The following is a 27,127-nucleotide window of genomic DNA, read 5'->3' on the forward strand; positions in this document are numbered from 1 at the left end:
ACAGCCAGTATTTGCCAGATATTCCCGCAGCTCCATTATTGTTGCTGTAGGCCTCTTCGCAGCCTCTCTAACCAGTTTCATTCTCGTCTTTTCATAAATTTTGGAGGGACGTTCATTTATTGGTAATGCCACTGTTGTATCATTTTTTGTCCACTTGATGACTGTTTTCACTGTGTTCCATGGTATATCTAATGCCATGCAAATTCTTTTGTACCCTTCTCCTGACTGATACCTTTTAACAATGAGATCCCTCTGTTTTGGAAGCTCTATGCGGACCATGGCTTTGGCTGTAGGATGCGACTAAGAAAAGGTCAGAAAAGACCTACTAGAACAGCTGAATTTTATTTGGGGTTAATCAGGGGCACTTTAACCTGCCTAGCTATATTCCCGAGTCTGGCGCGGGGTGAAATTTCAGTACCATTAGCGGTATTCCCTGAGCCAGACTCGGAATCGTATTGCAGGATCCAGGCATAGTTACTTACCTTGTCACACAGTGCCTGAGTGCCGCCGAGCTCCCTTCCCTGCGACGTTGCTACACACGTGGGCGGAGATTGGCTCCAAATTCAAAAAAGTAAAAAAACACAATACAGATTACAGTACTGTATAAAATAATTACACATCCCCTTTGTCCCTAGTGGTCTGTCCAGTGTCCTGCATGTACTTTTATATAATAAAAACTGTTCTTTCTGCCTGGAATCTGTAGATTGTCCATAGCAACCAAAAAGTGTCCCTTTATGTCAAAAGTGGTTTTAGATAAGCTAGAAAACAGTGATAAAAAAATTAGAATCACTTGCAGAATTGAGCGATAGTGATTTGTGGGGAAATTCATGTTCCGACACTGAAAGTAATGACAGCGACAATTCTGCAACTGAGCAAATTTCTGTGTTTTTGATTTGATTACATTATTGATTCATTTTTATTTTTATTATTTGTTATAATTATTTATAGTTATTTATTATATTATAATTTATGATTTTGTGTTTCAAACTTTATAATACCCAGGTAGTCTACAAGACTTGTTTGGACAGATTTAATGGAGTTATTCCTTATGCCGCGTACACACGATAATTTTTCAGCATGAAAAAAAACGAAGTTTTTCGGCATGTAGAAAACATTTTTTTCCAACTTCATCATTAAAGCGCGGTGACGTACAACACGTACAATGGCACTATAAAGGGGAAGTTACATGCGGATGGTGCCACCCTTGGGGCTGCTTTAGCCGATTCCGTGTTAGTAAGAGACGTTTTTTTCATGCCGAAAAATGATCGTGTGTACACGGCATAAGAATTACAGGCCTACAATATTAAACACCAAATATCCATGCAAAATAATGGTACCGCTTTCATCACCTAAAATATGACATAATCATACCGCCAGGGAGGTTAAATGATGGATGGCAGGTGTGTACGGAATCCTATTTAACATGAGTTTGAATGTGATTGCGTAATTCTGAACATAGCTACATCTCCAGTTATAAGAGAGTGTGCACACTTATGCAACCACATTATTTTAATTTTTACTTAAAGAACTAATAGAAGGTGTTTATGTGATCAAATTATTGACAGCAAAGAGGGTACACACTATGAGAAAAATCGGAAGAAAAATTCTGTACGAGGCACAATCATTCGATTTTCATATAGTGTGTACACAACTTTCGAGATCAGGAGGAGCCACTGTACCAACTATCTGACGTTAATACAGCGATCTTCTCTGTGGTGTGGAGAGGTCCATGCTTTTCCACAATTTTTGTTCTCAAATCCTCAGACAATGATTTTCTGCTCTTTCTCTTCTCTATACTCTGTGTGGCACAAAGACACACACAACAGGAAGGTTAAGTCAATTTTTCACCATTTTAACTGGTTGTCGGTGTGATTTCTATATTGTCAGCACCTGTTAATAGATACAGGTGCGTTTAATTACAAATTACAGGAACATCACAAACTTGGAATGCAATTATTTCTTACAATTTTGAGAAGGTGCCAATAGTTGTGTCCAGTCACTTTTTTGAGTTTTGTGTGGAATGTGGCTTCTCCCCTTTTTTTGTGTCATACCAATACAAACAAAAATAAAAAATAAACATGAGAATGCCCAAATATTTGTAATTGCAACAATTTTCTGGGCAAAGTGGTGCATTATCTCATATTAATGCAGGGGTGCCAATAATTTTGGCCATGACTGTATGTTGCGGGTTGGAAGTGGTTTACCGGGATTATGGCTCAAGAAATTAACCATAACCCCGGTATCAGTTTTTGCAGCTGGGCTTTTCATGAAACCGTTCCGAGCAGCTCATGGGCCGCTGGAATGGTTCCAAAGCGGCGGGATGGGACGTCCCAGGTTTTGCACAGAGTAGCATTGATTCTCCTCTTCTGGCTCCTCCAGCCTTCAGAGTGCCCCTATTGCAAGCCGCAAAGTATAGTATAATGCACATGTGTTAAACACAAGGCTCTTGTCATCCTCTTCTCGCTCACCAACATCACTTGTAAACACAGGTGCCTTATGTGTTAGTAAGGACAGTTTTCCTCTTAGTGGCTCTCACAGATCTCTGCCTACCTGGCACTCATGGCGGGGACAAGGGAAGTGTAGGTGCAGTGTGGGATGGGGCATCACGTAGTAAGCTGCACTATGATCCCCATCTGTTCCTGGCTGACCAATGATCTCTCTGCAAGTGAGAGGCAAAGATACCTATAGTGCCGGGCCCGCCAGGTGAGATGTGAGGAAGCTTTTTAGGGAGTGGGGCGGTGGTGGTAGTGAGATGTGGAAAGCCTGTGAAAGAAAGCTGAACCCTGCACACTATGCATAGCACACCCCTAAACCCTGCACTCCATATATAGTGCAGTATGTAAGAGATAGAGAAGTATGTACTGTATAGGGCACCCCTGAAACTGAACTCTGTACATAGCGCTCCCTTGAACCCTGCATGTAGCGCATCCTCAACCCTGCACTCCATACATAGCACACCCCTGAACGTTGCCCATAATGCACTCCTGGTAGTTATTGCCCCTTTAAGATCCTCATACTGTTGGTGCAACATGGCCACACTCACCGTTTGATGCAATTTGGCAGGAGGCGTAGTTGGGTTCCTGCACCTATTCTCTGAGAAGAAAAAACACCCTGGATAAATGAATATAGTCCTACAGATACAACCAGCCCTTTGAGGGCCACCATAATGCTGATGCGGCCAACACTATAAAGTTGAATTTAGAACCCCTGGTACAGAGTGCTCCAGGTTAAAAAAAAAAGATTATAAAAAAAAGTCTGTCTTTAGAATTACTCACTTCCTTCTCCTGCCAAGGACTACATGCCCCACGAGGAACTGCTTCTCACATTTACAAGTTCTCAGGTACTAACCGACATGTATAAACAGTATACTCATCTGTATGTGTGCTGCGCTGTATAGACTGACATGTATGGACGGTGTACTGAGCTGTGTGTGCTGCACTGTATTTTCCGATATGTAAACAATGTATTCTGTATGCAGGCCAATTAATCGATTATGAAAATAGTTGACAACTATATTCATCGATTATGTTGATTCAGCTATACAGCATCTCACAAAAGTGAGTAAACCCCTCACATTTTTGTAAATATTTTATTATATCTTTTCATATGACAACACTGAAAAGATTACACTTTGCTACAATGTAAAGTAGTGAGTGCACAGCTTGTATAACAGTGTAAATTTGCTGTCCCCTCAAAACAACAACACAGCCATTAATGTCTAAACCACTTGCAATAAAAGTGAGTACACCCCTAAGTGAAAATGTCCAAATTGGGACCAAAGTGTCAATATTTTGTGGGGCCACCATTATTTTCCACCACTGCCTCTTGGGTATGGAGTTCACCAGAGCTTCATAGGTTGTCACTGGAGTCCTCTTCCACTCCTCCATGATGACATCACAGAGCTGGTGGATGTTAGAGACCTTGCACTCCTCCACCTTGCGTTTGAGGAAGCCCCACAGATGCTCAATAGGGTTTAGGTCTGGAGAAAAGCTTGGCTATTCCATCATCTTTACCCTCAGCTTCTTTAGCAAGGCAGTGGTCATCTTGGAGGCGTTTGCATTTCTTAGGTTGGAATACTGCCCTGTGGCCCAGTCTCCGAGGGGGGATTGATCATGCTTTGCACATACAGTATATCACAGTCTATGGTGGCATTCATGGTTCATTAAGGCACATCTATCAGCTCCTATACTGTCCAGGGAATTCATGTTGGCAAATCCAAGTATAACTGGAATTCATACCTAGATTGAATTCTACAAGGCCCATGGAAACCTACTTGCTCCTTTATTGGCCCCACACGATCCATATGTGCCTTGTGCCTCATAGGCAATAGGCCGATTTCTTTCTTGAATGTAGATTTCAAGATTTTGACAAAACACATTTCCTGACAATTGCAACCTATGATGTCTAGCATTTTTGATCCAGACCAGATGCGGTTCATGGCCGGTAGAGCCACTGATGTGAATCTGCAACGATTATATACCAAGCTCCATGCTTCACATCTTAATTAGGGCTGTGCGTTAAACGCGATATTAACGGCGTTAACGCAAACCCATGTTAACGCCGTCAATATTTTTATCGCGCGATTAACGCAGGAGCCCTCGGGGTGGACGTGCAGAGTGTGCAGCGGCGCGGCTTACCTTCTCGCTGGATTCACAGGCAAGTTACTCACCTTGTTCCTGGATCCAGCGATGCCACCCCCGCTGTGTGATCGAGCGGGTCCTCCTCGTTTGGCGGGTCCTCCTCGCTCGGCGGGTCCTCCTCGCTCGATTCACAGTGCCTGTGTCCTGCCGAGCTCCGTTCCCTGTGACGTTACGACACACGGGAGCGGAGAACGGCGCCAAATTCCAAAAAGTAAACAAACACAATACACACAGTATACTGTAATCTTATAGATTACAGTACTGTATGTAAAAAATACACGCCCCTCTTGTCCCTAGTGGTCTGCCCAGTGTCCTACATGTACTTTTATAAAATAAAAACTATTCTTTCTGCCTGAAAAACTGTAGATTGTCCAAAAGTGTCCCTTTATGTCAAAAATGGTTTTAGATCAGCTAGAAAACAGCGATCATAAATTATAATCACTTGCAGAATTGTGCGATATTTGTGGGGAAATTCGTCATAAATTAGATAGATTAATCGTGAGTTAACTATGACATTAATGCAATTAATCGCGATTAAAAATTTTAATTGTTTGACAGCACTAATCTTAATATATAAATATTGGTACATAGAGCTTACCTGGCACCATCCAGACTTCAGAAGAGAAATCCTGAGTGCTCTTCTAAAAATTGGCAATGTGGAGCAGTTCAGGGGGATTTCTCAAATTTTTTGGACCCGTTCACATATAGCTATTTTTTGGGAAGAAATGGTAGATCTGTTAAATTCTATTACCTCTGTTCCCTTGCCGGTTTCCATGGCTGTCTGGTGGAGCCTATTCTTCCTACTGTGTCAGAGCGAGTGTTTTCTAATATTATTTTATGCAATAAAAGCTATTGCTTTGTATTGCAAGTTTGATAAAGTCTGGGTAAGCCATATACAGCATCTAATGCTAATGGGGGGATGTAACGGAATGACCCGTGACACCCAGAGACTTTTGAAGGATGGGGGGTACTCCTGTGCCAGCGTCACTAATGACTCTTGGGTCTAGGGTCACCCTGTGGCCCTTTTGGGCATAGGGTGACTGATAAATGATAATTCATGTTTTGCAGGATATCTTGGAATATTACAAGTTGTTAAAGTCTGCTCCTAGACATTCCATTGTGTGATGCTAATACTGCTTGTGTCTATTGTACTAATTAAGGGCCAGATTCACATAGAACTCCGGCGGCGTAACGTATCGTAGATACGTTACACCGCCGCAAGTTTTCATCGCAAGTGCCTGATTCACAAAGCACTTGCGATGAAAACTACGCCGGCGGCCTCCGGCGCAAGGCGGGCCAATTCAAATGGGCGTGTGCCATTTAAATTAGGCGCGCTCCCGCGCCGGACCTACTGCGCATGCTCCGTTTCCTAACTCCCGCCGTGTTTTGCGCGCCGTGACATAACTTTTTTCGAACGGCAACGCGCGTAGCGTACTTCCGTATTCCCGGACGTGTTACGCAAACGACGTTAAATTTTAAATTTCGACGAGGGAACGACGGCCATACTTTAGACAGCAATACGATTGCTGACTAAAGTTAGGGCAGGTCAAACGACGACTAACTTTGCGACGGGAAACTAGACTAGCAGCAACGTAGCGAACGCGAAAATCCGTCGGGGATCCGCCGTAACTGCTAATTTGCATACCCGACGCTGGTTTACGACGCGAACTCCACCCAGCGGCGGCCGCGGTATTGCATCCTAAGATCCGACAGTGTAAAACAATTACACCTGTCGGATCTTATGGATATCTATGCGTAACTGATTCTATGAATCAGTCGCATAGATAGAAACTGAGATACGACGGCGTATCAGGAGAAACGCTGTTGTAGCTCTTTGGTGAATCTGGCCCTAAGTCTGTAAAGGTCAGATGTCTAGCTTTGAGGTGTTAATTAGGTTTGCTCCTAAGACCTGAAAGACATTCCATTGTGTGATGCTAATGACACTGTTGATGTGATAAGCCTATTGATGATCAGGTGTGAATAGCTTATTGTCGGAGACGGGACGTCTGGGGAATGACTAATAATTAACTCAACTGAATGTCATTATCTAAAAAGGTGTATTGAAGCCCCCCATTGTGTGATGTGTGGGTGGAGTGTGTCTTTGTCCCTGTGATTAACTGTAACATGCTTGTACTGTATATAAGAAAGCTAAGTTACCATTAAAGCATTCATTCATTTGACTCAGAAAGAACAGAGATTGTCTTGTCTTAATTCTGGGGGAATTCTTATGGAATGGATCGGGTCTGCAGGATGGTTGGAGTGTCGGATAAGCTGTCTTGGGTTGGAGGAATGGAAGATCGTGAACAGTGTTAACCCCTGACCGTTACAGGGGACTTCAGTTTATTGCTGAATAGATAATTTGATAAACGGTATGGTTTAGATCTCATTGGAATCAAAATATTTTAGCTTTTTCGTTAACTTTTTTTTTTTGTTCTAATTTGCCATTTTGAATTGATGGCTACTATTACCATATATGTAATGAGTGGATTTGAAGCTCCTCATTTTGATTCAATGTGTATGATGTTTTATTTGTCTATTTACTAAGAAAAAAAAAAAAGATAAAAAAAAAAAAGGACGACTGGAATTACCCTATAGTGCCTGCTTACACCAACAGATTGTTATACTGTATCCACTAGGTTGCACGGTGAAAGGGAAGGGCCAATGTATTGTAAATAATGTATCACACGGCTTACGTCCAACAATATTGAAATGTCACAAAGTTTAATTTTCATTCATCTTAAGTGCACACCAATGCAGCAAAAGCAGTGTGACCCAAACTAATAGGATATAAGGAAAACTCCCTTCATCCTGTGTTGGGCAAGGCTGTCCATGTATATGCCTTACCTTGCTCTACATTATTATTTTTTACAGACTCCTTTTCCATCATTTTCACCTGGTGGAAACTGCTATAACTGTGTATAGAAACCAGCTTGGTGCTTGTAGAGGAATCTTGATTGAAGAAAAAAAATAAAAAAATTGTTAAAAGGATAAGCTTTCCTCAGCAGTGTAGTGAAAAGGCATCCATCGTCTTATGCCACTAGCAAAAAAAAAAAAAACTGAAACATGTCAGGAGTAGAAGGGGTTATACTGGGTTGGTCATTTTTTTTTTGCCAGTGTCCAAAAATACAACTAAAAGTGGAAGTAAAATCTCTGAAGTCTCTGAACTTCTGTGTACCTCAATGAATGAGAAAGAAAATGGATAGACACTGGTAGCTTCAAACATGTAATGTCATATCTTAAGTAGGTGTTGCACCAGAGATCCAAGCCCTACCTCCCTAATTCATCTTTACAAGCATTTTTTTATTTAACCAAAAATATAAAACAACATTAAAGGGCCACAGAGACAGATAACAAACCTGAGGTATCAAACCAATATGGAATTCAGCTGCCAATATCAGTTCTGAGTGACCAATCTGCTTTGGTATATCGCCATAAAAATGGCAAAACACAACAATCACAACACATCTATTACTTTTTACATTGGGTTTTACTTAAAATAGTTTCCAAGGAAGAATACAATGTTTTTTTTTACAAGAGAATGTTGACATTTATCAGTGTACATGTGAATGACATCATCATTAAATCATCATCATTAAACGTTTTCCAAACTTCGTCAGTTTACAGAACTATTTGCCCCTCTCCGATTTATCCGCTCATAAAGTCGGTCTGATTTGTCTGCTTTTTTTTTTTTTACAAGAACTAAACAAGCTATAAATGTTTAGAAGGCAGAGCACAGATAAACCAGCAAGCTTGTTTAATAGGACAGCAAAAAAAAATAAAAAAATTATGTTTTAGGTGCCAATATGCATAGCATTTTTAAGGTCAGTTTGTTAAAAAAATACATTCTAATTGGTTGCCATGGGCTAAAACACTTTGTACATCGCTCTTTGTTTCATTACATAACCCTGCAAAGCCACCGCAAGTATAACTTTTACAGATCTGTGAATAAAAATGATGTTTTGCTGTGAATCAATAACAAACATTACAAACATATTCATATACAGTTTGAAAGACAAGAACAAAGCTGTTCATCCTAGTTTTTTTTTTTTATGTACGGTATTAATTTTATTTTTATTTGGGGTTGGTAAGAGTCTTTATTTCAGATCAGGACCTACATGGAGACCTTCCCAATCCCAGTTCCAGCCATGATAGCTAGGGCTCTGAACTACCCGATTCACTGAGAAACAGAGAGAAGGATTATAAAAAGAAATAGCGTAGATGGCGAGATCGACGAGGGAGATGGCGAGATCGACGAGGGAGATGGCGAGATCGACGAGGGAGATGGCGAGATCGACGAGGGAGATGGCGAGATCGACGAGGGAGATGGCGAGATCGACGAGGGAGATGGCGAGATCGACGAGGGAGATGGCGAGATCGACGAGGGAGATGGCGAGATCGACGAGGGAGATGGCGAGATCGACGAGGGAGATGGCGAGATCGACGAGGGAGATGGCGAGATCGACGAGGGAGATGGCGAGATCGACGAGGGAGATGGGGAGATCATCGAGGGAGATGGGGAGATCATCGAGGGAGATGGGGAGATCATCGAGGGAGATCATCGAGGGAGATAGGGAGATCATCGAGGGAGATGGGGAGATCATCGAGGGAGATGGGGAGATCATCGAGGGAGATCATCGAGGGAGATGGGGAGATCATCGAGGGAGATGGGGAGATCATCGAGGGAGATCTTCGAGGGAGATAGGGAGATCATCGAGGGAGATGGGGAGATCATCGAGGGAGATGGGGGAGATCATCGAGGGAGATCATCGAGGGAGATGGGGGAGATCGAGGGAGACGGAGAAAATGGTGAGATCACCGAGGGAGACGAGGAGGTCATCAAGGGAGATACAGATCTTGTCGGGGGGGGGGGGATGGAGATCTTGTCGGGGAGATGACCTTCAATATATTCCAATGGAGCGTCCACTAGGGTGCAAGCAACGCTTGTACTGCAGTGTAGGTGTCACCACTAGTCCTTTTTGGAAGTTTACAGAAATGCATTTAAATTTATATCAGGAGACAAAAAAAGAGAATATTCAGCTCACAGGAAAGCCCTTTCAATAGCAGCAGTATCAGAAGTGATAGCAAATCTTTCTGCCAGAGTCATAGACAGCAGTAAAGACCCTACATCCTTTTAGCCAAACATAGATTTTGACTACAATTCTTAATACAATACAAAGCTATTTCTACATATAACAGCATTCATAAATAGATACAGAATTGTTTCAAATGCTTATCAGAACAGAATATATTTAAGGATGTTAGGAGCCAAGCCAACTACCAGAAAGATATTTTATCTGGCCGGATCTCCAATAAACATCTGTGCTGGGATCCTGTGGGCAGGCATAATTACATAAGTAGCAGATCACTGATACAGCCCTTACTGGAGAAAAACAGGGCTTGGTCTATAACAGGGATATGCAATTAGCGGACCTCCAGATGTTGCAAAACTACAAATCCCATGATGCCTCTGCCTCTGGGTGTCATGCTCGTGGCTGTCAGAGCCTTGCTATGCCTCATGGGATTTGTAGTTCTGCAACAGCTGGAGGTCCGCTAATTGCATATCCCCGGTCTATAAATTCTAGTTCAGCCAACTGTTTTTTCCCCCATGGTACAGTTTAACAGCTGAAATCTCTACAAACCCCACCTGTAGCCCAATCCTGGCAGGTCTTCAATTAAATCTAAACCCAAGAACAAAAATGTAATATGTTGCAGCTTACCAGTCTTTAGATGTGATGGCTGCATTCATTTTCTTTTATTAGGGCCAATAATATTTTCTTTGAGCACAGAAAATAAATGGCTAATTCTGAAGGAAATCTAGTGTCCCAATAACTTCCTGTGTACTGAACTGAAAGATCAAATAATGTCATTAGCCTCGGCAGCAATCACCTGATGAAATCTGCTCCTCCCTATGTAATGGGAGAGAAGAGGAAGGGGTGTTTGTAACCCAAATTAGAAGCAAAGCCTAGGTGAAAAAGCTGATCCTCCATGGATACAACACTGAGTGAAGCATTACTACTCTAGGACTGGGATTTTGTGACTGGTAGGATTCAACAGGTGAAAATAAAGGGAAAAAAGCCTGTAAACGGGGAAACTAATGCAAATCGCCACATCTAAGAACTGGAAAACAAAAAATGTATACACTTGCCATACACTTTAAATTAAACTAGCTAATGTAAAAACATGTGCAGCTGTTTTTGTTTAAAACATACTAGACCATGATAAAATCTATTAATGCAAAAAAGATCTAAAGAATGTTCATATTTGTGTCCACGAAAGCACCCACTCCTGTACAAAAAGTAAAATTAGTTGGCTGTCACTTTTAGTATGATTACTAGAATATAAGAGCAATGATACTACAAGATTAAAGGAGTTGTAAAGGAATTTTTTTTGTTTGTTGCTGAAATGACTGTTTACAGGGTATAGAGACAGAATAGTTAACTGATTCCTTTTAAAAATGATTAAAAATAGATAAAAATCAATCATATAATGTACCTGCAGTTTCTAGTTTCGTTTCTGCATGTTGTTTCCTGCTTCTCTGCTGTACAGAGCCACAGAGCCAATACAGGGCAGTGATGGTTTGGAAAACGAAACCGATTGGTGCTGTGGGGTTTTAGACACACAGTAATCACACCTCCTTGATTAGTGACCACAGAGAGAAAGCTCCCAGCACTGTGGTCATTAGGAAACAGACAACCAGGAAGTGTGGAGATAGAAGAATTACAGCAACTTGAGAGCAAAAACGAACAATAAGGACATGAAATCAGCACTGCATTAAGGTAAAGAAAGCTATTAAGATAAAAAAAAAAAAAAATTCCTTTACAAACCCTTTAAGGACAACAAAGTGACAGTAGTGTTGTTTTACGGTATTACTGCAGTTGGTTGTGTGCCGGAAAACAATACTCTCAACGTTGCCACCTCCATTTCAAATATTTTCTGTTGTGATAAAACCACTGATAACTAGCATTCATATGTGAAAAAGTAACACTTCACTTACATAAACCAGCCAACCAATATATAATGTCCGTTTAAAAAAGGCTTTCTTGGGTCATTGATTCAGGCCTGCTGGAAGGCACCAGGGCTGCAGTCCCGGCCCTGACAAGGCATTGAAACGAATGAGGAAAGTGTTTTATGCCTGGTTCACACTGGTACGATATGGAGATGCGATTTGAGATGTCAAATCGCATCTCAAATTGGCTGCATTTGCCGGCAATGGCACCGTCCTAATTGGTGCGACGCTGCATCTGTGGCGCTGCACCGATTTAAAAAAGTAGTACTTTTTGTGATTTCGGCCCACGATTTACATTGACATCTGTGCAGAAACCTGCACAGAGGTCTCTAAATCGCGGCCAAAATCGGCACTGCCAGCGGGAGTGAAATTGTGCGAGTGAAATCAGCTGAACTTGCACGGCTTCACTCCCGCAGCCCAGTGAGAACCTGGGCTCTATGAAGCAAAAAGGTGGAGCAGCTCTGAACCCTTGGATAGCCTTCAAACTGCCCAAAAAGCTGAGGCAAGGCGAGGGATGCCCTCAGCAGACTCTTCATTTTTGATAAAAAAAAAAAAAACTTGAGACAAGTTAGTTAAGTGACAGCTGTATTGTAGGTTATAAAGGACTAATTGCTTTGTACTGAAATCTGCAGCAGTTTAATTACAAGAATGGGCTCTGTTCCCACAGCATAACCTATGTGGATCCACAACAATGCTTGCTTCCTCTGGGATTTAAAGTAGAACTACATGAAAAATGTTATTTATTTATTCCCCCCCCCCCCCATAACTCCTGTCTAGTTTTTTTGCCATCTGTGTCCCATTGGGGAGCTTTGCTATAGCTTCCTTTACCATAATGAAAACAGGAAGTGAGAGACACAATTAAGGGAATCCGCTGGGGGCCCCCAGGTCAACTTTTGTCCCCATTGGAAGATTTCCTCTCTATAGCTGCTCTAGACATAACCCAAAATTTGGGACTTGCTTTTACTTTCGATGATATTAGTAAACAGCACAAATAGAGAGGGTGAATCAACCTAACGGGGGCAAAAGTAGAATTCAAAACGTGACAGGTGCTCTAAACCAGTGGTTTTCAACCATAGTCCTCAAGTACCCCCAAACGGGCCAGGTTTTCAGGTTTTCCTTAACTTTGCACAGCTGCTTTAAATCCATATAAATGACATGGTATAGACAATGGCTATTTTATCTAAGGGAAGTTCCCAAAACATGGCCTGTTGGGGGTACTTGAAGACTTAGGTTGATAACCACTGTTCTAAACCATCTCCACTCTATCCAAAAATAAAAAAATTAATAAATAAATTGTCTTTAGTTATACTTAAAACACAGTCCTAAGAGATCAGGTACCAGAGTTGGCTAGTAGACAGGGTCTGAAGATTAGCACTTACTCCCTATAAGGTATTCTGACACTTAAATGGTTGTAAAGGCTATTTGTTTTTCACTTACCTGCTATGTGCAATGGTATTACATAGAGTGGCCTCTTACCTCCTTATCATCTGGAGTCCTCTGCCCCACTCCCCCTCCTCTGCAGGTGCCCCCTCACCAAGCCGTGTGCTGAGAGAGCATCTGTGTGGCCATGCTCCCCAGTTGGGCTCTGTGAATCTATATATCCATAGATATGCAACATGGCTCATCAATGCTCCCCCCTCACTCTCTCCTCACTGGATTTGACTGAGAGCAGCGAGAGCCAATGGCCGTGAGACCTGGAAGAAGGGTGAGTGGCACTGCAGGTGGGAACACCGTTGAATCGAGAGATGACAGGTATTGAAAAGATAATGATAATGCATCAAGATAAAAAAAGGTTTGTGTTTAAAACCGCTTTACCCTGCCTCTCCCAACTTTTTTCATTACCTATTACTACATATACTATATGCCCACATCTATGTGGACATCCCTTTAAATTATTTTCCAGTGAAGGGTGCTGTTAATGCTACAGTCTTCAAGAATATTTTAGAGAATTGAGTGCTTCCAATTTTGTATTAACTTTTTTGTTCAATCATGACTGTTCTCCTGTGTAAAAAGCCACCTCCACAAAGACATGGTTTGAGGGAGTTTGGTATTGGGGAACAGAAGTGGTTGAACAAGCCCTGACGTCAACCCTAATGAACATCTTTGGGATGTATTAGAATGCCGATTGCAAGCCAGTTCTTCTCATCCACCATTGGTAGGAATTAGATTTTACAGTTTTGTCTAGAAATTTGGGCTAATAGAAAGTCATCACAGAAGAATAAAGGTTGCCCCAAAAAATAAAAATAAAAGGGGGGGGGAGGGCAAGCAATTCCATATGAAGGCTCATGGCTTAGGAATGGGGTGTCCAACAAGCTCCTATAGGTGTGATGATCTGGGGTCCACAAACTTTTGGCCAGCAAATATTAGCACGCAAACATTATACTGGCCCTGGGAGATGGGAATGTACAAATAAGTAGCGAATAAGTCCTTTGTAACCTATATTTTGTCTTCAAATTGTTTGCATTTTTGTAGTCCAGGATTGTGTAAAGGCGGAAAAGGTCACCCGCACCACAGACCAACGACTCGATGTTCTTTAGTTGCATTTATCACTTGGCACGTTTCAAAAGAAAGTTTCTCTACACAGGGGGCACGTGGACTTGTTGCTGGAGGTAAACCACTTGTACTGAAAGAAAAAAAATCCAAGAATGAATATAAATGTTTCAGAGCATTGAAAACAGAACTTGCTGGACAACAGCAGTAAATCATCATCTACTACAAAACACATTTTAACCACAAGGAGAGAAAGCGTTACACTTCACTGACTGCCAAAAGGCCCCAAGAGCTTCACCTGTGGCTCCTCTTTACGACTCACTCTAGACTTGCTGAGGTTATCATTGACGATGGAGTCTCCTCCTGCAGGGACCATCTAAATCTGACTCGGCTGGGATTTATGATTTGACGAGGTTAGATCAATGCATTGCGCCTGGGTTCTACTAGATATAAAACACAGCAGTAGAGGGTGGGAATGCGCTGCATGGCCACCTTTAAGGAATGATAACCATTTAAGATTTTCCACAGAAATAGATGTTGCCCAATACCATCAGGAAAAGATACAGCTTATATCAGTCACTCGCTATTATGCCTGGTGAACTTTTGCACTTAATCTTAAAGCTGAACTCTAGGATTAGCAAGAGTTGCAAGTTTCCAGCAGTAGGTGGGGTCTGTTAGGTCTCTCAGGTCTCTCCTGCAGCTCTGCTACTTTTAAAGGGTAATATTGGGGTTTGCAAAGGCATTTGGTGCACCCAAAGTCGATTTTTATCCTTTGTGGCTATCAAGGAATATATTTTAATAAAAGTTTTAGTGCCCAGAATTAAGCTTTAAAGGAGAAGTGCAGGATTTAAAAAAAAACAAAAACATACATACTCACCTGTGTGGCTGCAGACGTGCACCACGGGCTCCAAGACCGAGTACTAAGCAATCACATGACCACTGTGCGATCAGTTCTTGGTCTTCAATGAGCAGTGACTATAAGTCACAGACTCTCTGCTCCTCCAGTGCCCACTTATGCATTAAGGGGGTTGGAGTGGCTGGCTCAGGCTCTCATTGGTATGCCAAGAGGCTGAGCGAGCTTCCGGTCAAGCATCTGGGTGGATCAGGACATTGTCGGGATGCCTGCAGAGCCTGGACCTGCACTGTGAAATCAGCTGACAGCAGGTTTTAGCCCACTGTCAGCTGAATCTGGGTCACAGGAGTGCAGAACTAAGCGCACTCCTGTGACCCACATGAGAAGCACTAGAAACCAATTGGGTATGCTCCAGGGACAAAAACTATGCTGACAGAAGAAGAATGCAAAGTGAGCAGAAACGTGTCCTCATTGTATTGCTGCTCCAATTACAGGCTAGTAGCAGGGAAGTGACCAGGCTGTATTACTTATAAAGCGGTAAAATAATCAGATTATGAACTTGGCTGAGCTGTCTGGCAGGACTGTGTAAAATGAAATACAAATCCATTGCAGGTAAAAGTTCCTATATGTGAATATCATTGGATTACTTCGATATTTGGCCAGAGTTTAGTATTCAGGTGTGACTCAAGGCCAACAGATGCAAAAAATCTATGCAACCGAGATTGAAAGTGTTAGTGTAGCCTTAAAGAGGTTGTAAAGGTTAATTCTTATTGAATTTTTTTAAATAACCAACATGTTCTACTTACCTCCTCTGTGCAAGGGTTTTGCACAGAGCGGCCTCGATCCTCTTCTGGGGTGCCCCATCGGCGCTCCTGGCTCCTCCTCTTCTCGGGTGCCTCCACGGAGAGCCGTTTTCCATGGGGGCTCTCGTTCTCCAGAGTTCTGCTGCTGCATCCATTGACACAGACAGCAGGACTCGGCCCAACCCACTGGATTTGACAAACAGCAGCAGGAGCCATTGGCTGCTCTGCTATCAATCTATCCAGTGAGGACCCTAGACAGCGGCTGGAGCTGCTGTGCTCATCCCCGTCGCTGGAAAGCTCAGGTAAGTACAAGGGGGGCTCTGGGGGGACTGCTGCACTACAGAAGGTTTTTCACCTTAATGCATAGAATGTATTAAGATAAAAAAAGCTTGAGGGTTTAAAACCCCCTTTAAGAGGCATCTAGCACTTTGCAAGTGACAGCATTTAGAGACGCAGCTACTGTAACCACTTGGTGCGGACAGGAGATCTCATTATGCCCTCCTGTCCCTTCTGTATTGAACTGCAGTGGAATTGTACTGTCCCTCTTTTACATTGTAAAGCACTGGGCAAACTGTTGGCGCTATATAAATCTTGTATAATAATAATAATTATGACTCAAGTCATTACTCATAGTGTCAAAGCAATGAGAAGCTTCCACCTTGCAGAATTACCGTATTTATCGGCGTATAACACGCACAGGTGTATAACACGCACCCTAACTTTAAGAAGGAAGTTTCAGGAAAAAAACGTTCCACCGCCCCCTGTGTATAACACACAGGCACAGTTTACCCTCTACTTTCAGGGTAAAAAAGTTAGTGTTATACGCCAATAAATACAGTACTTTCAAATCTGTTGTCTGGGTTAAACATTAATTTATTTTCATAAGCTTAAAGTGGAAGTCCCTACAAAAACTAAAATCCCTGCATCTATAGCCACCAACATTCTAACACTAACGTCTCTAGCCCCGTAAAGATAAAGTATACATATATTTTCTGCAGGCGATCCGACCCGATCTGCAGCGGCGGAATCTCTGCTGAGTAAACATCCGACAACGGCTGTGAAATAAATGGGAAGCGACATCACCCATAGAGTTACTATGGGGCTTCCATTGACGGACGTGTCCTCTGCACCCACCTACACAGCAAAGCCGTGGCTGACAGCTCAGCGTAGGATCAGAGCTTCCACCGCTGGGGTCGAATCGCCTGTAGAAAAGGTATGTATACAGTTTTTTCTTTTCAGGTCTAAATAGGTTAGTGTTAGAATGTTGGTGGCTAAAGATGCAGGGATTTTAGTTTTTGCATGGACTTCCACTTTAACCAGCAGTAAATGGGATTTTAAAACAAGCACTTACTGATCTCTGTAGCTGCAGGCACCGTGGAGCAAATTATCTGCAAATTTCACAAGTGAAGCACTGAGGTTGGTCTACTCTTGCCTGGTGACCAACTTTAATTCTGACAGTTACAAATCAGTCTTGTAAAGATTCACTGAATCAAGCCAATTAAAAAGAGACATTGTTACCTTGTTTAAGCAAGGCAAAGTCACAGTATATCTGCAGTGGATCTCCTTTCTTCATTACATCCGGTGACACTAGGTGCATCTGGGTATGGAGGAGCAAGTGACCTTCTCCCCATGTCGTTGGCTCAGGCTGAGCAGCCAATCCCTAAACCTGAAAACTGTGACATGACCAAAGGAGTGACATCACTGATCCCCCCTTGGTCGCCAACAACAGTGATTTCAGTGTCAGCTGCAATATAAAGGAATGGTGAGAAAACACAGGCAACCCAAGTATAAGAAGGTCAGGGGGTCCTTTGCAGAGACACTTACTTTGCACTGCATATGCATGGTGACAAGCGATTACTTGACCCAGCATTTTGTGGGAGAAATTCAGCACAATACACCCTATATAGTCTAAGTCTGGAATATCAGTGCACATCATATTTTCATGCCCGCGTGTACAGCAATAAAGATTTAATTTATCAGCACTCAAGACTGAAATATTAGTCTTAGGTCAGCCCCAAAAAAATAAAACAATAAAAAGCGAGATACAGAATTCCAGGTTAAGGAAAATGCATTCATAATCTAAATGTACACAACAAAAATGTAATTAATGTGAGAGACGGATTCCCCTTCTTTCTCTGGTAAAAGCCTCATTATTTGTCTGTAAAAGGGAGTTAAAGACAGGTGAAGCCAACACACCATTGATGGGTTTTAAAGCGCATTCCTTTATCAGTTTCTAAATGCCCGTTCTATGAGATCATTCACAGCTATTATCTCTAAACAGCAATGTCTTTTGGTGTACTCATTCCCAGAGCGGGTTTTCCCAAATGACAGCTCTTAATCAATTGAATTGTCAAGAACACAATTCTAATTTTATTAATGTTAGCCCAGCGGGCTTAACAAAAAAAAAATATTTAAAAACTGAAGAGCTCACTATGTTATTTGATGTTAGTACAGCGATCTGTCCACTGCCCTAAGGAGTTCTCACAGCATGTTCGCTCGGGTCACGAGAGCGAGTTTTGACAGGTACCCGCTCCCACCTTTGGTTGCATCACTGGGTCGATTAAATCGGAGGAGTCCCCCAAACTTCTGTGACACAACACAGGTCTCCAAAGTCTGTGGGTTGATTGACAAAGAGCAGCGTAGGCTCATGCATGCACAGTGGCAAACCGGCCGTGAAGCTGCAAGGCTTTCCTGTCGGTTTCCTTTAGTTATGATGCTGGCACCTAGACCCAAAGCCGACAGCGACGACAGTGCTGGATCAGGGCCCGCCACCAGGGGGTACAGGCATTTTTTTCCGTCAGCACCCCCCCCCCCCCCCCACTGGCTCTCTGCTCCAGGGGGGCCCTGCCTAAAGATGTGTAAGGGGCCCCAAAATTTGTGATGGCTGCCCTGCGCTGGATCCTGGAGCAGGTGTCAGTGTTCTTATATTTAAAAAAGTGTGCAGCTACAGTATTTGTAGCTGCTGACTTAATTTTTGGAGGGGAAACTAGAGCTTATCTCTGCTCTTTATTCCAGAGGATGAATATCTAAAAGGGGGCAGATTTGGACAGCAGCGGTTTCAGCCTGGGGGGTGGGGAGTGTTAAATGTACTAGCAGATTTAAATACAGTAGCAAATCAAAGCTGAACTCCACCTAATACTTTGTAATTAAATACAGAAAACTATTTTTCCTTTTGGGATAAAGGCTTTACATCAGGGGTGCCCATGTGGTCAGCGGTGCCTTCGGATGTGCAGGGCTTGACTGGCAACAAAGTGAACAAACCAGAAAGGACCCTGACCTACCTACAATACCAGTAAAATAAACATATGGGTCCAGCGCCATCTTTCTACTTTCCTCACTTCAGCTTTAAAAAGTTCTCCTTTGCGTGGGTTTCCTCCAGGTACTCCGGTTTCCTCCCACACTCCAAAGACATGCTGGTAGGTTAGTTAGATCCTGTCCAAATTGGCCCAGAATATATGTGTACGACTGATCAGATCAGATCAGATAAGTAAATGAGCAGTTAACCCTTGCATTGTGGGCGCAGCCCCGCTGTAGGGGAGGACTTTTAGGCCTCGTACACACGGGCAAACATGTACGATAAAAACGGTCCGCCGGACCATTTTCAGCGTACATGCTCGCCCGGAGATTTCTGTATGATGGCTGTACACACCATCATACAGAAATCCGCGCGTACACGATACGCGGTGACGATGACGCGGCGACATGCGCGGCCCTGGAAGTTCAATGCTTCCACGTATGCGTCAAAGTCATTCGACGCATTTGAGGGATGGCGGCCGCTCGGACATGTACGGTAAGTCTGTACAGACGACCGAACATGTCCGACGGGCAGGATTCCAGCGGGCATGTTTCTAAGCAAGTTTAGAAACATTTGCCCGCTCGAAAACGGTCTGGCGGGCAAATGTACGCTGGAATCCTGTCCGATCGGCCGTACACATGACCGAACATGTCTGCTGAAACATGTCTGTTTCAGCAGACATGTTCGGTCGTGTGTACGGGGCCTTAGTGTTCCTGGAGTTCAGGCAACACTTTTTTTTTTTTAAATATTATGTACATCAGGGCATTTTTGTAGACTGTCCTTCTGGGGAAATGTCCATTCAGCTACTGTCCCAGAAAGGTAGAGTAAATACCTCCAAAGCAAGGGAACATCCCCTCTGACAGTTGACACTAGCTCCAGTGACCACTGTAATATTTAGCATTCATCTCACTTTCTGGTCAACAGGACTAATAGATTACATTTCCCCAGAAGAGACACAGACAGCTACAGAACTAAATGTTCTCTACTCTAAAAATAAATAAATAAATAAGTTGACTAAGACTATTAAATTGATTGTATGCAATTACCGTGAAAGCTTAACGCATGAAAACCTTGTGTTCTTAGGATGAGCTATACGTCAGGAATGCACAGTGGATGCGCTTTACGAAGGATGTTGTCCTAGAAATCCCATACCAGGCCTGAGATTATGAAGTACAGCCAGCGGTGAAACACCTGCCATTGTTTAGGTGGCCTCATGTTTCCTACAAATGCCAGCCTCCTTCCTGTAAGAGGGAACTACGAGTACGGTACTGAAGAGCTCAACTCAAAAAGATTAAGTAGGATATTGCTGGCTTTAGCTCAAGAGAAATTACCACTGTAACAAAACAATCTTTTCTAGTGGGTTCACCCCTCTACTAGAAAACATGTGGTCTGTCAAGATTATTTGGCACTAGAGGGGAGGAAAAACAAGACAGACAGTTTTGGCTTAAAATGACAAATTTTAAACAGGCAGACCCTAAAAATGTAGTCATTCCTAATAAGGTAACTAAAAAAACAAAAATAAAAATCTGTGTCTTTTTTGATCCTTGGCACTGCTGCATCTCCCATGTAGCTCATTTACATTGCAGTGCAAGATCTCTTTTCTAAGGCAGCCGAAAGATTACTCTTTCCTTCGACCATGGGTGGAAGAAAAGAAAAAAAAAAATCGCATCAAGTGTCGATGTGGTAATGCCTGCCTCTCGCTGCACTATTATATTCCGGCAGCAGGGGAGCTCAGAGAGCCTTCCCGGGTGGCAGAACTCAGTGACAGCCGCTGGAAGTAAATCACATACCAAAATTCCCATAGGCTAGTTGTACCCAAGTGGACTTGGGTATAAACAGCCTGCCCATACATGGATCAAAATTCATCCAGTCCTTGCTGAATTGGATGAATTACGATCCATGTATGGCCGGCTTTAGGCTACAATTATTTCTAGTCTCCGAATTCTGCCCCTAACCTGAAAGCTGCCTAAATCCCATCTTCCTTTTTGCCCCCCCCTCAGCAAAAAAATAAGTCAGCAGCTACACATACTGTAGCTGCTGACTTTTAGTATTAGGACACTTATCTGTCCTGGAAACCAGCGATGTCGGCACCGCAGCCAATGTTTCCATCGGCTCTCGGGTGCTCCCGCCGCCAGTCGGTTCCCTACTACGCATGCACGAAACACGCTGTGCTTTTTGAATGGCCCGGCGGGAGGAGGAGGGGGGGGGGCAAACTTCCAAGAGATCTTACAGCAATGAGATCTTGCGGTAGTGGGCTCAGGGTACCTGTCAATAACAGGTACCCGCTCCTCCCTCCCCCTTCCCCCCCGAAAAGTGCCAAAATAAAAGGATTTTTGTACTCACCGTAAAATCCATTTCTCTGAGTTCATAGACGGACACAGCATCCTTTGACCTTAGGGTTATGCTTCTTCCTACCAGGAGATTTAGGCAGAATTCTACAGCACTTAAGGTGTTAAAAACTTTCCTTCATGCCGCTCCTCCCAGGGGGCGTGGCTCCCCCAGGCATAACCCCCACTCTGCTTCAGCAGCCTCAGTTCGTAACAAGCAGTACAAACAAAGGAGGGGTGGGTGCTGTGTCCGTCTATGAACTCAGAGAAATGGATTTTACGGTGAGTACAAAAATCCTTTTTTCTCTTTCGTTCATAGACGGACACAGCATCCTTTGACCTTAGGGACGTCCCCAAGCAGTGTCAAAAAAATTCGAGGGGTGGGAAAATAACACAGCAAAAACAGGTTACACCCCAAACAAAACCGGAGTTACTCAACGGAGGAACTCCAACCTTAAACTGCCGCCTGTAACACCCTGCGGCCGAAGGAGGCATCAGAAGATGCACTCACATCCACCTTATAAAACTTTGAAAAAGTGTGGAACGACGACCAGGTCGCTGCCTTACACACCTGTAACACAGAGGCTTGGTGTCGGAAGCCCAGGAGGCCCCGATCGCCCTGGTCGAATGCGCCATGACCCGAAAGGGAGGCGCCCGCCCCTTCAGGGCGTAGGCCTGAAGCACAACCTGTCGGATCCACCTGGAAATGGTGGCCGACGAGACTGCCAGGCCCATACTGGGACCGGACACAGACACGAACAGCGAGTCCGACTTCCGGAACGGAGCTGTCGCCGACAAGTAAACTCGAAGGGCCCGAACCACATCCAGAGAATGTAAAGAGGCTTCCTTCGGGTTCTTCGGCTGAGGACATAATGATGGAACAACAATGTCCTCGTTAATGTGAAAAGGCCGAAACGACCTTCGGAAGAAAAGAGGGCTGCGGGCGCAGCACCGCCTTATCCTGATGGATGACCAAGTAGGGGGCCTTGCAAGACAAGGCCGCCAGTTCAGACACTCGTCTGATAGAGGTAATAGCTACCAGAAAGATCACCTTCTGCGACAAAGTCAGCAAGGGGATCTCCCGAATGTCCTCAAAGGGGGCACGCTGAAGCGCCGAGAGGACCAAGTTCAAGTCCCAAGAAGGTAGCGGAGGGCGCACCGGGGGGGCCACATGCCGGACCCCCTGCACAAACGTGCGAACCAAAGAATTCGCTGCCAAGGGACGCTGAAAATAAACAGCCAGAGCAGAAATCTGACTCTTGATCGTGCTCAAGGCAAGAGCCTGGTCCACTCCCCGCTGTAGGAACAGCAGGAACCGGGACACCACGTAAGTACGGGGTGCCACTTCATCTCCTCACACATAGAGATGTATGCTTTCCATGTACGATGTAAATTTTTCGAGAAGTGGACTTCCGTGCACGCAGCATGGTAGAGATTACCGGGCCCGACAGGCCCCGGTCCTTCAGTACCTGGTTTTCAACAGCCACGCCGTTAAAGCCAGTGACCGTAAAGCGGGATGGAAGATCGGGCCCTGAGACAGGAGATCTTCCCTCCGAGGCAGACGCCAGGGGGCGTCTGCCACCAGACGTACCAGGTCCGCGTACCAAGAGCGACGCGGCCAATCTGGGGCGATCAGGATCGTTGGAATACCTTCGGCTTCCACCGGCTTCCACCCTGCGCAGCAGGCGGGGTAGGAGCCTTTAGAGGAGGGAAGGCGTAAATCAGGTGATATTGACCCCAGGGAGCCACTAACGCGTCTGACGCGTCTGCCCACGGGTCCCTTGACCTGGCCACAAACCGTGGTACCTTCCGATTGAGACGGGACGCCAGAAGGTCCACGTCTGGAGTGCCCCATTTTTGGCACAGGATCTGAAACACCTCCGGGTGGAGAGACCACTCCCCTTGATCCAGAGTCATGCGACTTAGGAAGTCGGCTTGCCAATTCAGAACTCCCGGAATGTATACCGCCGACAGGGACGGAACGGACCTTTCGGCCCACCGAAGTATGTGAGCGACCTCCGTCGCCGCGGCCGAGCTCCTTGTGCCGCCCTGATGATTGACGTACGCCACGGCCGTGGCGTTGTCGGACTGGATCCTGACAGGACGGCCCTGTAGCTCCAGCGACCACCTGACAAGGCACAGCTTGATTGCTCGGAGCTCCAGGATATTGATCGGCAGGCGGGACTCCTCCCGAGTCCAGCGCCCCTGGGCTGACTGGGTGCCCCAGACGCCCCCCCAGCCGAAGAGGCTGGCTCCGTCGTGACCACTGTCCAGCGGCACGGAAGAAAAGACTTCCCGGACTGAAGCACCGGAGACGTCAGCCACCATGCCAGGGAAGATTTGGCTAGATGGCTCAACCGAATCTGGCGATCCAGAGAAGATGGGACCCTGTCCCATCGTGACAGAATCTCCTTCTGTAGTACCCTGGTGTGGAATTGGGCATACAGAACCGCCTCGAAGGAGGCCACCCTCAGACCCAGAACCCGCATGCAGAAGCGAAGAGATGACCACTTCTGGGTCAACAACTGTCTCACTGCAGATTGCAGGGTCAGCAGGTTTTGCGATGGGAGGAACACTTTTGTCTCCCCCGAATCCAAAACCAGCCCCAGGTGTTCCAGCCTCTGGGACGGAACCAACACTGATTTTCTGAGATTCAGAAAACCAGCCAAACTCCTGCAGAGTCCGACACGTGATGGACACGTCCTCCTCTAACTCTGAGCCTGAAGAAGCTCTCAGGAGAAGGTCGTCCAGGTATCCCACGATAGCGATCCCTCGCTGCCGTAGCAAGGCCAGGATCGGGGCGAGCACCTTGGTGAACACCCGTGATGCCGACGCCAGCCCGAACGGGAGGGCCACGAATTGATAGTGGTCCTCCCCGATCGCAAAGCGCAGATACCTTTGGTGGCTTGTGCAAACGGGAACATGCAGGTATGCGTCCATGATGTCTAAGGACGCCATGAAGTCCCCCTGGTGGAGGGACGCTATGATAGAACGGACCGACTCCATCCTGAATCGCTGCGCCTTGACAAAGGAGTTGAGGGCCTTTAGGTCCAGGATAGGGCGAACCCCTCCCTTCTTGGGGACCACGAACAGATTGGAGTAGAACCCCCGAAACCGTTCCAGCGAGGGGACCGGCACAACCACCCCCCTGTCCAGAAGAACCTGGACAGCCCCGGACAGGGCTAGCCGACGATCCGGAGGAAGCTGGAGGTTGGATGGAAAAAATCTGTTTGGGGGACAAGAAAGGAACTCTATCTTGTACCCCGAGGCGACCACCTCGCAAACCCAACGGTCGGATAGAAGAGAATTCCACCGATCCACGAAGTCGTGAAGCCGTCCCCCCACCCGAGACCCGGGCGGGGGCAGACCTTCATGCGGAAGCAGGCTTGTCCGCAGGCTTGTTCGGTTTTTTGAACCAGGGGCGCTTACGCCCGGCAGCAAGGGCTTTTGCACCTTGCGGACCTTTTCCAGCCGCGCTGGCGCACGAAAAAAACCGCTTAGGGGGTAGTAAAAGTAGGACCTTGCTTGCGGCGAGGTTCCCTACCCTTCCCCGACTGAGGGAGCAAGGTGCTCTTACCTCCAGTGGCATCCTTAATGATGTCATCCAGGGATGCCCCCAAAAGCCGTCCGCCCTTAAAGGGCAAATCTATCAAGGCCTTTTTTGAGGACTGGTCAGCCGACCAGCACTTTAGCCATATAAGGCGGCGCAGAACCACTGCGTAGACAGAAGCCCTGGAAAGCAAAGGAATCTAATCCATATCCGCCTCGCAGAGAAACTTCTGACCCTGAATCAACTGCTCAGCCAGGTCCCTAGAGGACTCGGAAGCACCCTGGACCTCCAGATCCTGCAGCAGGAGCTTCGCCCTTTCAGTTAGCGTCTGAGCAACCAGGGCGCCGGCCAGAGCCGGCCTTACCGCCGAACCCACCACCGAGAACAGGGAGCGGGCCACGGCCTCCACTCTCCTATCAGCGGGGTCCTTGAAAGCAGGAGACCCTCCACAGGCAACGTAGTAGCCTTACTCAGTCTGGACACAGGAGGGTCCACCGACGGAGGAGTGACCCACTTTTTTAAAAAGTCCTCCTCCAGGGGGTAACGGGTAGCAAAGCTTTTAGGAATAGTAAAAGCCTTTTGCGGTGTATCCCATTCCTTATACAACATATTGTCTAAATAAGGAACACAGGGGAATACCTTAGCGGTACGCGGTGGTTTGCGGAATCCAAAAGGGACTGACACCGCTGGTGTCTCCGCCACATCCTCTAAATGAAGAGTCTCACGCACCGCAGTAATAAGAGCTCCAACAAATTCCTTGTCAGCAGACTCCGCAGCAGAGTCATCCTCACTGTCCATGTGGGTTAACCCCGCATCCTCTGACATGACAGAACCAGAAGCATCAGATTCTGCGTCAGAGATATCCCCAGAAACAGCCTCCGGGGGGGGCGCTTTTTTACCCCCCAACCGAGCACTGGCTGCTCCAAACCTGGTGAGAAAAAGACTCCAGGACAGCCGACACCGACTCAACAGATGTGGCAGGGGAAGGGGCGCTTAAGGGTTAATTCCGGCATTGTGAGGAATGAGGGGCCTGATTCAGGCTCCATATTGCAGCTGCCGTGTCACCCCCACTGCCAATGGCAGGAAAAAAGTCCCCCACAGGTCACCTCCCGGCCGCTAGAGCACAGTATGGGGCCCCCTGAGACTCACCACCCTCTGTACAGCGCGGTCTGTGAAGGCAAGTGTGTGCTGAGGAGAAGCTGCAGCGCTGCGTCTGTCCCCTCAGATGATTCGCGGTCTTTTTTCCCCGCCGAAACGGCCACTAGAGGCCGAACTAGTGCTGAAAACGGCGCCGGCCACAAGAAAATGGCTGCCGAATAATACAAGCGCGGCTCCGGCAAAATGGCCGCCGTTGCGCAGTTTTAAAAAGACAGTGTACCCAAAAATGACAGTACACCAAAACAGCACACAGCACACACAAAAATGCCCAGAATGTCCACCACAGTCCCCTGCAGTGACACAGAACAGCCCCAGCCATACCACGAGTGAAAAAAAAAAATGAGCCCCAGAGAAAAAAACCCCCTGCACAGCCGTCACCCAAAGGGGGAAGGAGGGAGAGGAATAAGGGAGAGAGGAAAGCAGGGAAAAACCCTCAGTCGACCTCCCAAGGGAAAACATTCCAGCCAGACCACTTACCTGAGTAAGGGGCCACTACTTACCTGTCCTGCGACTACCCGGCTGGAGGTATCCCAGACAGAACCAACGTCCGCGAACGGCATGGTTGTCAGCCAGACACACTGTGACAAGGCCATAGAGACCGGTCATATGTGTGCCCTAGAACCGAAGTTCCCCGGCCGCCCCTGGAGCAATGGGGCCTGTCGTGGACGTCCCAAAGCGGAGCTGAGGGCCGGCACACGCTCGAAGGCCGAACCTGGGGGGACTACAAGGGTCGAGGACCCAGCCTGTCACCCAGTCGGCTGTTGATAGAAGAATCGCAGGATTCAAAATAAAATAAAAAAGCGAGGAAAAAACTCGCAAAAAGCAAAAAAATTTTGCAAGAAAAAAACTCCAGAGTCCAGGACTCCAGAGAGAGCCTGACTCTCCTGACGGTTAGGCAGAAACAAACTGAGGCTGCTGAAGCAGAGTGGGGGTTATGCCTGGGGGAGCCACGCCCCCTGGGAGGAGCGGCATGAAGGAAAGTTTTTAACACCTTAAGTGCTGTAG

At 45.7% G+C, this 27,127-nt stretch overlaps 1 protein-coding gene across 1 annotated transcript in view; it reads right to left on the minus strand.

Moving 5' to 3' along the window:
- Positions 1-12,427: 12,427 nt before the first annotated feature.
- Positions 12,428-27,127, minus strand: part of LTN1 (listerin E3 ubiquitin protein ligase 1) — a 165,148-nt gene continuing 150,448 nt past the window's right edge. The window contains exon 30 of the mRNA XM_040338841.1: positions 12,428-14,269. Within this exon, the coding sequence (XP_040194775.1) occupies positions 14,207-14,269 (63 nt within the window). The 3' untranslated portion in view covers positions 12,428-14,206. The remainder of the gene's footprint in view (positions 14,270-27,127) is intronic.

This window comes from Rana temporaria, chromosome 2, assembly GCF_905171775.1.
Source record: "Rana temporaria chromosome 2, aRanTem1.1, whole genome shotgun sequence".
Taxonomy (NCBI): Eukaryota; Metazoa; Chordata; class Amphibia; order Anura; family Ranidae; genus Rana; species Rana temporaria.